We start from the raw sequence: 12,268 nt of genomic DNA on the forward strand, positions 1-12,268 counted from the left end.
CTCTGGAACTGCTCTGCCAGAATGCAATGGATGGAGAGCCTGTTGTCATCTTAGACCAGCAAATGATCCTTGGAATTCAGGTCACCCCATAACTTAGAAGAAAGCTAACAGCCTGAATTCCTCCTACTGCAGTGTGCCATATCACCTTGCACTGCCTATGACTGGACTTGCACAAGAGAAACAAATACCATTCTACCTAATTGGAGAACAGCTATTACCTGCTATATGTGGTTAAATGAATCCAAATGAACATAGAGCCTTCTTATTTGATAAATTGACTTCAACCTACTTTTTAACCTCAGAGTTTAAGTATCCAGGCATAATTATATAAAGTGAATACTTCAGAAGGACGAGGTAAAGATTTACATTTTTAGGCACTCAACATGTGGAATAGGAATAAGTGCAAGAGCCCTACCCCAGTGTCCCAGGGTGTTGTCTTTGGACATAACTGCATCTCTTTACCCATTGGCTTTCTTGTGGTTCCTGCCATTAATCTTAGGTCCTGTTATGGTTTACATATGAAGTGTCTTCCAAAAGCTCCTGTGCTAATCACTGAATGTCTGGAGGTAAAATCACTGGATTGTGGGAACTGCAGCCTGATCAGCTCATCCTAGTTTGAATGGGCTGAGTGGGAATTGTAGGCAGATGGTTTATGACTGGAGGAGGCTGGTCACTAGGAGGAAGCCCTCAGAGGGTACATATTCCCTATGGCCCCTTCTTTCTCTTTGCTTCCTGGATGCTATGAATGCTGCCCCACCAGGTCCTTCCACCATCATGTCCTGCCTCACCTTGGTCACCTAAATCACAGATGCACTTGCTAGGTCTCTCTTTGCCTAAACTGCTACAATTTCCCTTCTTTAGCACACTATATATGGCTCTATAGTTGGCACTGTTTACCCTTCAAAGTACTACATATAATGCTAAATGCTTCTTAATTTGGCCAATATTTATAGAATGACAACATTTGTCATAATAAAACAATAAAGCTGTAGCAACAGCCTCTTTGTTATGGTGAAGGCAGTAACTATCATTTTCCATCATGTTGCTGTGTAAGAATTCCTGTGACATGTTCATCTTTCTAGTTTTAACAGTTCTTAGTATTGGAACAGAAAATGTCAAAAGTGCGTTGGAAGCAAATACAGAATTAATCCCGGACCCACCTATTATCTTTGTAATCTTAAGGAAATTTTCTTACTCCTATGCCTCTCACCCAAAAACATTAGCACAGTAGTACCTTGCTTGATACCAATAATCAATATATAAAAAGTAATTAATTTACTTATTCTTAAAATGGATACTTAGGTTACTGATTTTAAATCTTTATTCATTTCTAATATTAATATTTAAAACTATAATTTCTAATCTAAGTAGTGTGTCAGCCTCATACTTCATTAATCACGGTTCTAATGCCACTTTTATAGATTTATATAGACACCACACTGCATGATAGCAAACATTATGTCCACCTATATCCCACCTGAATTTATGCTATGTTCTATTAAAATTCAGTTTGAAATATTGTCTAACTTCCTTTTGTTCCTTACTGGACCCAAAGGTCACCTAAAAGTTCATTCTTTTTAAAATTTTAAAACTTTGAGGACATTGTTAGTTACATTATGTTTATTAACTTTTAATTTACTTCCATTTTTGTTCGAAAATATGCTCAGGAAAACTTGAATCTTTTGAATTGTGTTGAAATCTTGGTTAATGTTCCATATGCATTGGAAAATACATTATGTACTGAAGTTAGTTGCTGTGTTTAGTAAATATAAATCAGTTCATGCAGTTGGTGATCTCATTAAGATCTTCTACATCTTGAATGATTTTTTTTTCTTCACTAATTGAGAAGGGGACTGTAGTCCAATTACAATTGCAAAGTTGTCCATTTCTCTCATTATTCCTGAGAATTTTTACTTCAATTATTTTGAAACCAAAACTGTATTCTAAAGGATTTGTATATGGTAATGCTAAACACTTTCAATGAATGCAAGTATCCTTTTTTCTTCAACTTCCACACTTCCTTTTGCTGGGGGTGGTGAGTAGTAAATTACAAAGATCCCATAATCAAACAAAAGAAGATTTCTCTGTCCCATCTCTATTTAAAAGTCACAGAGTCGATGTGTGCATGTATTTTATTATCAATGATTATATTAAATTTTACTTTAATAAAACACGATTACATTTCTGTTTAATAAAGCAAGGAAAACCACAGTACAGCTTAGCTTTCAGAAATGTGTTTCTCTAATTTAGCAATTAATATCACAGTGATTAAACTGAGAAGACCATGATGGATTTCCTATTAAAGTACCTCTGAATTTATGCTAATAAAAAATGTTTGGAATATTAACAGGACAAGAAGAAACCAATTCAGATATCATTGTTATTTTCTCCATGGATTCCTCTGGTCAAGAGCCTATGATAATCTCCCATCAAGTGTGGAAAAAAATCCAAGTTCCAAAAGTGGCTCACAAAGACTTTAACGATCCAAGCACTATCCACTCTCCAATCTCATCTTCTGACACTATTCAGTCAGTTCTAGCCACACCTGTCATCTTTCTGAAATCAAGCTTACCCTGACAGGTTCTTCCTGCCTTGATTATTCTTCTACCAAATATCGATCAAGTACTTCACCATTAGGTTACTACTCAAATGCCACCTCCACAGAGGACTCTCTGGACACCACATCATGGTATAGCAAACATGTCCACCCACATGTCTTGTAATTTTCACAGAAAACATTTCATAAATGTTAAAATGCAATGTTGAAAAAATTACTTCAATAAATTGTCCCTCAACAAGATGTAAACATACGTATGAATGCTTATAAAATTAATTACAACTTCATAGGGCTCAGAATTATAGGAAGTATACTTTAATTTGATCTAGCTATGCCTATCTTGACAAATGCTAGTATTAAAAATATATGAATTCATGTAAAATCATAAAATTGGATCTGCTGTTTTATGACACCATAGCATATGATTTTTTAAAATATAAATTCAATAGTAGAAACAATCCACTCAAATTCTCTTTGGAAAAACAAAATGAAAATAAAAGCAAATATACTATGTTAACTTATAATTGTAATAGTATATAAAGAAACTATAATAATGAAAGTGCTTTAAAACAAAATAATTTGAAATAATAGAAAGAAATAACACTTATGAATAAGTACTTAGAGTCTCAAAGAAAAGGCAATTCTAGAGCTACATGTTTCAGGTTTTATTGCTGCCACTTTTATGTGAATTGCAGTTCACTATTTATTAAATGGAGTTATTTGCCAGTTATCAGAGAATTCACATGAAAACTCTTTACCATTAAAATACCAATTGTCTCAAATGTCTTTATGTTTTTAATACATAATTATCAGTGGATAATTATTCACACACAGTTAAGATTCATATTTTAGACTGATCTTGAAAATAAATCAATAAATTTTCTTTGTGTAGGAATACATGAATATAGATCATCACTTTCATTTAAAAAATATATGGTAGTTAGACCCTGATTTCCTCAAGTGATTTGTTGCTGCAATAGATTACTATAAAAAGAGAAAAAAATCCATTTTATCCAGTATGAATTACAAATTACTCTTTAAACAGCAACCTTCAAATATTCACAGATTAATTGCACATTTTATATATTGCATAAGCTAGGGAGTTTCTTGATCCTTCCAGGTACCTGCCCTGTGGAACATCAGACTATTCATTTGAAACATTTGAGGAAGGAGTTTTATATACATGCTGATTATTAGTGGTAAAATAAAACTGATCAAAGTCATTGAAAATATTTACCAAAATGAGGTTTAGATATTTATTTAGAGATTTTCATTTATTAATTCTTATTGTGAACTATATTTCCTTTGACTTCCTTCAGCATGAAAAATAAGGAATTTTCTAAAGTTCAAGTTATTTACTTTGTTTTCTACTTGTCCTTTATTCAGTTCTTTCAAATGGTATTCCAATAGAATTTCAGTACATTTTCCCCTTGATTATGGTCTAGAGGAATATTTCTAGTATTTTCTCCTGTAGACTTTTATTAGAATATTTTTTAAAACCCTCTGATAACATAGCATAATATTATATACCATACCCAGTGATGTTCTTGCAGGTACTGCATCTTTATTGATCCAAAAAGACACCCAAGAAAGAACAACTGTAAGAATGCATGGGATGTAGGTCTGGATAGTGAAATATCCCATTCGTCTGCTCAGGTCAAAAAAAATTGTCATGATAATATAATCGCCTGGAAGAAAAATACATGTTTTACTTTGGCTAGAAAATGCATAAAAATATATATTTCAATTCATATAGTTAAATGCCAATGCCATTCTCTACTAGTATCATTCACCAATTTGTGTTTTCTCCTTACCAGAGATTGTGTGAGAGATTTCAGTTGTGTTCCGTAACCCTACAAATGCAAACTGATATAATCTCCAGTATTTAGGATCAGCCACTTCCACAGAGGGCTTTTTCCACTTATATTCAATTTCATTTTTAGGATACCCATCTGGAAGGAAAATTGAAATAAAAAATATATAGATAAGCAAGTTCCAAAGCTGCTAACATTGCAATACCAACATTATCCAAAAACTAACTCTTGGAGATTCTTCCCTTGTGTGTTATTATAAGATATACCAAATATAGGAAAAAACTGAATGAAATATGCATGTTTAAAGCATAATCATATTTAAAAGTTATTTCACCCTATATATTAATATCACAGCCAACTTATATTTTAGTCCTTGGAATTTGGGAGTGGGGACACTTCTTCAGTGATCTAAAGTATATAACATTTTATATCTCAGATTTATGTAAAGATTTTGTTATATTAGAATTCACCCCACAAGACTGTCAAAACCAAAGCATGGAATTCCCATGTTTTGAAATGTCTCTAGGTCACAATTGCCTGCAAACTTATCCTTCTGACTTCAATTTTTTATGTGATTTTTTTTTTGGTGGACAAACATTACTTCCTATTTTTGATTGCTCATCTGTGTTTGGAAATATTGTAATACTATGAAGTTTCTAATTGTTTCAGCACAAGGAGTGCTGTACCATATTTCAAAATCAGAATTCACAAATATTCTAATATTTCCAAAATAGTATATTATTTTGCAGGATCTCCTATTGGTAATACAATAAATTTGCTTTCATCTCTGCTGACCTATTTAAGAATGTTTTCCTTTTTGCTCTCCAGGGCTGTGGTTACAGTGCTTTTCCATAGTTCCTATTCATTATAATCACAGAGGTAGTTGAGTGAAAAGTGATAACATATAGGAATGTGGGTACAAATAAACATGGTTGTGTAGATACTTAACCTCTCTCTTAAGACATTGACTTTAAATTGGGGCTAGAGTAAAATCTTTTACAAATCTTTGTTGTGAAATATTAGAGGTAGAGGCTAAATTTTCTAGTGAGCCTGTACAGAATACCTGACAAAGGAAGTTAGGATGATGGTATTGTGTCATTGACACCCAATTGCATTTACAGGGATGGATTATTCATTTCTAGTAATGGCAAGTAAAGTCAAAGCAAATCACAAGATGTTAAGAATGTCAAATAGGGAAAAGTGCACTAAATGTTACGTCATCCAATATTTACATGTCAACTCTTCCTTGATAATTCCTATTTATCAAGTCTTTTGCCCTGATTTAGCTGTCTTTATACATTGAGTGAGATATAAGATCATTAACATAATAAAATAAAATTTATGAAGATAATCCAATAAAATCTTTAATAAAGGGCAACAGAGATATTTAGAATTTACTAAGTGAAGAGGTGGGGAAATACTTATGAGTAAATACCTGTATCACAATATACTAAGAATAGGTTCTAGAATACATTCGGAACCATGAAAAAAAAATCCAACTGTGAAGGAAGGAAAATAGCATTAAATGATTTGTGGATATAGGCAATAGCATTTTTAAAAGTCATATATATTGTCTAATTATTTTTTAGATCAGAATTTTCCTAAGAATATATGAGAATACAAATATTTTTGTAAACATAAAATAAAATTAATATTGCAATAAAAATATTATAACTGTTTTTTGGAATAAAATTTTAGGTTCAATTTAGTTAGTTCTAACCACTCTTGTGTTCATTTTTTACCTTTAATTAAAAAAGCTCATCTCCAACTCATTAAAGTCTTTTCAAATATTTACTTTTATGTAGTAAATACTCTTCACCCAAGTAATTTTTGAAACATTTTAAAATCCAAGGCAATAAATTTAGATGCTGCCTCCAGCAAAATGAATATACTTTGAATCAATTTTTCTTTACTCTGTAAAAATATGTGAAAACAAACCTATCTTAAGTATTCCCTTATTTATTCAAGCTAAGAAAAATAGACTTGAAAACACTGAAAGTTGTAAAGATGATTTAATAAATGATTTAATAAAACGTATATACATTCACTACCTATTTATTGTTTTTTAGTTTAAAAGCAAGGAATTCATGTACTATTCGTAATTATTTTATCTAAGAGAGTTGAATATAATCCACTCTTCTAAAAACTGTCTTTTTTTCTCATTTTGCTTTACATTTTTTAAAGAAATGAGATTTGAGACTAAACTGTATGAAATTATCAAGTATTTTCTGACTTACAGCTTGAAAATTCCAGTGGACAAGAATGTTCATCCATAGGAAAGTTATGAAGCTGAAGGTAACATTCTGCATTAATTGTCAATCTATATTTAGATGAAAAGATAAATATTAAATGAAGACAATTTTCCATCATTAAACTCTCTTGTCTAATTTTAAAACATGATTTTAGACCACAATAATGAAGTATGTAGGATTAGAATGTAATAATCATTTTAAAATCTCAAAGTCTTAAAAGGATATTATAACATTCCTAGTTAAAAATGAAAATTCTAACATTCTCTTTTCCAGCCAATCAGATCACTTCTGTATGTATTTTAATAAAATCTTGGTACTTAAAAAGTCATACTTCACCATACTTGTATAGTTATATTAAAATAGATTCAACTTCACATATTACCAAAAAGAACCAATACAAAAATAATAATGGCTAAAAAATTTATAGTTCAGGATCTTCACCAATACACATGCACATATACAGGCATACATACACCAGATTAACAAATTGTACATAGTTAAGTGTTTTGATGTTTTTCATCTTAATATATCAGGAATATTTTCCCATTAAGAATGTTTTTTTGTTTTGTTTTGTTTTGTTTGTGGTGCTGGGGACTGAATCCAGGGCCTTGTGCTATTCAAGCCAAGCACTCTACCAACTGAGTTATATTCTCAACCCCAAGAATGATTTTTAGTAAGTAGATATCTTCAAGGAAATGAACTAAATATATTTGAACTTTGCACAGCGAACTTATATGTCAATCATTTCTTGAGGAATTTCTAGCACTTTCTTAAGAATGTTTTATTAATTGAGGTTGTTTGAAATTCAGATTATACAATTTTATAGCAAGATAGGATGCTAGAGAAAAATCTCAGTGATTTGCACTACAGGTTACTTTTCACATAATAGTAACCCTGAGATTAAATACTGCCAAAACATTTCGCCATTTTAGATTTTAGCAGAAGAAAAAGAGCTACACATTTTCTAAATTTGTAAGTTGGAAGAAGGAGAAAATGCAGACACTAATTAAATATTAGTTTTGAAAATAAATTAGAGCAACTACAAATTTTTCAAACAATATTACCTGAGAGTATATAGAACTCGTCCATCATTCCAAATCCGCAGCAGGCGATTCGGAGTTGTTATCCAGTGTGCATCTGATTTTCTTGAATTTCTGAAAAAAGTGTCAGGAATCCAAATTTTTCCAACCATATTACTGTTAAGCATGAGCACTTTCATGGTACTGTTGAACTTCAAACGGCTGTCAAACCAGGTTTGGGCAAAAATTATGTCAATTGTGTACTCCTAAGGGATAAAAAGAATAATAATAACATATTAGTAAAGCCACCATTTTAGGTGTTTTTTTTTTCAAAAGTTTAAAATTTCAGATTATAAAGTTCCTGCTAATTAATAGCACTGAAGCTCAATATTTTTAGAGGAAAAAAATAGCCATTTTCTTAACTTTTCCTTTAATTGTGTATGTGGATTATATAAACTAAAAGTCAAGACTTCTGGCAATTTCTACTGCCTGGTATTGTTTTATTTCCTTCTATTTTATACCTGTTATTCAAAGTTTTGTCATATGTATGATGTAGCCATTAAAGTTAAAAGTAAACTCACAAATTTGCTTTAAAAAATAAATTTATCTTTTCAGCAATGTTACTAATTTGTGGTATTTATAAATGATTACATCACAAAAAAATCACAATTAAGTACAAATTTAAGAGGAAAATGGCTACTAAATTATCTAGAAGGCTTATTCTAAAAAGCTAATTTACTAATTAAGTTTTTAGTCTGAAAAATTAACTCCAATTATTTAGGCCCACTGGTTTCAAATGTTTTCAAGTTACCACATATAAGTCTTTGAGCAATTATAACACATGAAACACTATGTTAAGAGTTTTCCTTGTCTCATGCATGTCACTAAATCTTTCTCAATACCTAGAAAATTTGCACTACTATCATCTTTATTTTTCAGTAACATTTGCTGATTAAAATAAAGGCAGATTAATTCTACCCACATCACAGGGTTAATAATTGGCTGATAGAGAAACTGAGCCATTGCAAGACTGAAACTGAGCCATTGCAAGACTGAATTCCAAGTTAAACTCCATACCACATACACGCTATGGTGCTTCGAAAGTGAGGTTGATGATTCCAAGACTAGACAGACTGGGCATAATCAGCAAGTAACTATAAATAAAAAGTCACTCAGTTATTAGAGAACAGGAGGAGGTAACTAGGTATTATTTACCTTTGTATCCTAAATGTCTGCTATATTATAAGCACTAAAAGTTACTCAAAATAATTAATGAATAAGTATGCAGTAATAGTGCTATGAAGATAGGGAATTAAAAAGATGTGTATGTGTCTGTGTGTTCATAACTTAGAAATTAAGAGAACAAAAAATAAACTGAAGAATATAAGCTATTACATGAGTTACTTGTGGGAGAGCCTAGTTACCTGCCCTTGACAAGATATTTGCAAACAGTGGCCAATTTGTGAAATATTTAATATAACAAATGGAAGTATAATTGGGAGTTTGATTAAGGAATGAAAACATTTTTTAAAAGTGTCAGGAAGACTAATATGTGAGGGCTAAGACTCAACTTATGAATATGGAACTTGGAATTTGCTTAACTGAAATATAGAGATAAATTGAGAGGGAAACTGTATTTCATCTATTTTAAATGAGCAATGTTGCAATTTGGAAAGCAAATATATATTGAAATCGAACAACAGCCCACATATTACGTAATTAAATGCGATATGTTATTTATTATGGTATTATATGTATTAATATGTAATAATTTATATGTATAATATAAGTAACTGTATTATAAGTATATGAACTATTATGTATGATTTTTTTATATAATGATGTAATGTACAATTATTCAATATATTTAGCATCTATTGCATGCTGATTATTGTTTTGTGTGGCTGTAAAGACATGAAGTCTGTGCACAAAATTAAATTTTCATTGTGACCCTCTCATCACATTTTATTGGTTGTCATGTGATAATTAAAACTTTGACTTTTTTTAATGTCAGTGTGGCACAGAATCCAACTGTGTTGAAAGTATTTTTGTAACCAGATAAGCTTTGTGATTTCCATTGCCAAAATTTTGCTAATATACTGTTTATAACTTGAGTGGAGACATAAACATGTGACATAATACATGCTAATGAAGCATATTTATCCAGGAGATGCTTAATTATCTTACTGAGTAATATTAATGTAGCAGTATATAATGTGTGCAGTCATTCGGTATGGCTAATGGATTACTATATACAGTATCACTGGTGTAACTAATGTTATCAATAATTCCTATTGTGGCCCCCTTCTCAGGCTTGATGTCATTTAAAATTTTTTTAGTCAATCATGATTTATTCAGGTAGCCACTTCATCTGAAAGAAATGATTAACTCTTCAGAGTCTAACAGCAAAACCATGCTAATGACATGACTTTTGTTTTAATTGTAAATGTGAATAGAAAGAAGCCTCATTGTTATGGTTTAGATATGAGGTGTCCCCCCAGAGCTCATGTGTGAGACCATGCAATGAAATGTAGAGGTGAGATGATCTGGTTTTGAGAGCCTTAACCTTATCAGTGCATTAATTCTCTAATAGGTATTAACTGGGCAGTGACTTTATACAGGTAGGGTATGGTTGGAAGAAGTGGGTTTCTGGGGATGTGTTTTTGGAGTTTATATGTTTTCCATGGTGAGGGGAGTTCTCTCTGATTCTTTTTTTTTTGGGGGGGGGGCAGGTACCAGGGATTGAACTCAGGGGCCCTCAACCACTGAGCCACATCCTCAGACCTATTTTGTATTGTATTTAGAGACAGAGTCTTGCTGAGTTGCCAAGTGCCTCACCATTGCTGAGGCTGACCCTCCTGCCTCAGTCCCCCAAGCCTCTGGGATTACAGACTTGCACACACCCAGCTCTCTCTGATTCTTGATTGTCATGTCCTGAGCTGTTTTTCTCTGTCACACTGTTGAGCTATGGTATTCTGCCTTACTTCCAGCCACAGCAAGAGAGCCAGCCATCTGCAGACATAGACCTCTGGAACTGTGAACCCCAAAGAAATGTTTCCTCTCCTAAAACTGTGCTTGTCAGGTCTTTTAATCACAGCAGAGAAAAAGCTGACTAAAATATTCATTCTATTGAATATCCTGGAAAGAACAATTAGTTAATGGTATTTGGCAGAATTGTGTCATATTTTTGGATGGGATGAAACAGCAGAAACCACTTGAGACACCTGTCAGGATTATGATTTGGCCACTACCCAACATTGGGTGATAGAGAGAACCTCATTTTACTTGGTAGGTATATTTAACTGCAGTTAAATATATTTAACTGACTAACAGGACATTTAATGTGGTTTCTGAAAACTGATTTGTCTAGAGGTAGAACTTTCACTAGCAGTTGTGGATACTGCTTAGAAGCTATTAAATTTATGTATTTGTTTTTATGTATGTATATTGTGCTGGGAATCTCTCCTGGGGCCTGCACATACTAGGTAAGCATTCTTTCACTTGGTTATTTTTCCATCCCAGGACTTTCTTCAGAACACCGACTTCTAAAAGTAGTCATCACTGTTGGAAAGGTTATAACTTCCAAGGAGTCAAGTTTTCCTTAGCAATGCATCTTGAAGAAAAGTAAAGTTTTCAGCCCACAGTAATTTCTTCAATGTAAGATTAAAGAGTGAAAGATGCAGAGCATATGTCTTGATAATCCATCTTTCCTAAAGCCTCACAGAGGCTAATATACCCAAGCCCTTTTAACTTGCTAATCCTGAATAAATGCCTTATTGAGATAAGAAGGTCAATCAAGTCTGAACTTTTTTGTAAGTAATCAAAAAATCCAACTTCATTTAATCATTTGTGTTAAGGGGAATTTTCAGAAAATGATCAAACTATGTTCTCGTGTGTTATTTTCCTATTTTGAGGTTATAATCATCTACATAACAAATAAGAAGAGGAAATATGAAATGGGACTTTTATTCACTCAGAACAAGTACAATATCTCCCAGGTTAAATGTTTTGAAATAAGGAATAGTGCATTTGAAACTTGAGATCCAATGCACTTTATATGATTTGCTTATCTCCTTGCAAGTTAACTGACAAAATAGCATTAGTGAAAAAAATGTGAGAAGTGGGTCATCCTGATCTCTAAGTTATCCAGTTTAAACTATAAGCATTGAACAATGTATGGTGTCATTTTATTAATACATTGTCAGCTTTGCAACTATGCACTACATCTCACATTTTTAAAATATTAGTTAACTCAATATTATAGTCTTTTTAGTAATGGGAGAAACTTCATACAAAATACAAGATTTGCTTAGCCAACTAACATAGATGCATACTTTCATCATAAAGTTTGATGGACCCTGATCTGATTTTTCCACTTTGCATTAATCTCTCCCTAAACTGTCTAATCACATGGTAAAGTCAGAATGGTAGGCTAAATTATGGTTAGCAGGAAATGAGATATTAAAGCTAGAGACATGTAGAGAGAATGCAGCTAATCCACAGCACAAGGAATTTTACAAATGTCTATAAATATCATCTCTATTTTTCTCAAGTTAAAAAAAAAGCCATGAACCCTGAATTCAGCTAATAAAGTGTTGTGTTTTTGTTTCTGGTGTTCCAATTACT

General features: G+C 32.1%; 1 protein-coding gene across 1 annotated transcript in view; it reads right to left on the bottom strand.

Annotated features, from left to right (window-relative positions):
• Gabrg1 (gamma-aminobutyric acid type A receptor subunit gamma1) overlaps positions 1-12,268 on the bottom strand; it is an 83,443-nt gene that overhangs the window by 21,527 nt on the left and 49,648 nt on the right. The window contains exons 4-7 of the mRNA XM_005319963.4: positions 7,688-7,908; positions 6,609-6,691; positions 4,372-4,509; positions 4,093-4,245 (exon numbers count right to left, since the gene is read on the bottom strand). Of these exons, the coding sequence (XP_005320020.1) occupies positions 4,093-4,245; positions 4,372-4,509; positions 6,609-6,691; positions 7,688-7,908 (595 nt within the window). The remainder of the gene's footprint in view (positions 1-4,092; positions 4,246-4,371; positions 4,510-6,608; positions 6,692-7,687; positions 7,909-12,268) is intronic.

The sequence above is a fragment of the Ictidomys tridecemlineatus genome, chromosome 9 (assembly GCF_052094955.1).
Source record: "Ictidomys tridecemlineatus isolate mIctTri1 chromosome 9, mIctTri1.hap1, whole genome shotgun sequence".
NCBI classification, from domain to species: Eukaryota; Metazoa; Chordata; class Mammalia; order Rodentia; family Sciuridae; genus Ictidomys; species Ictidomys tridecemlineatus.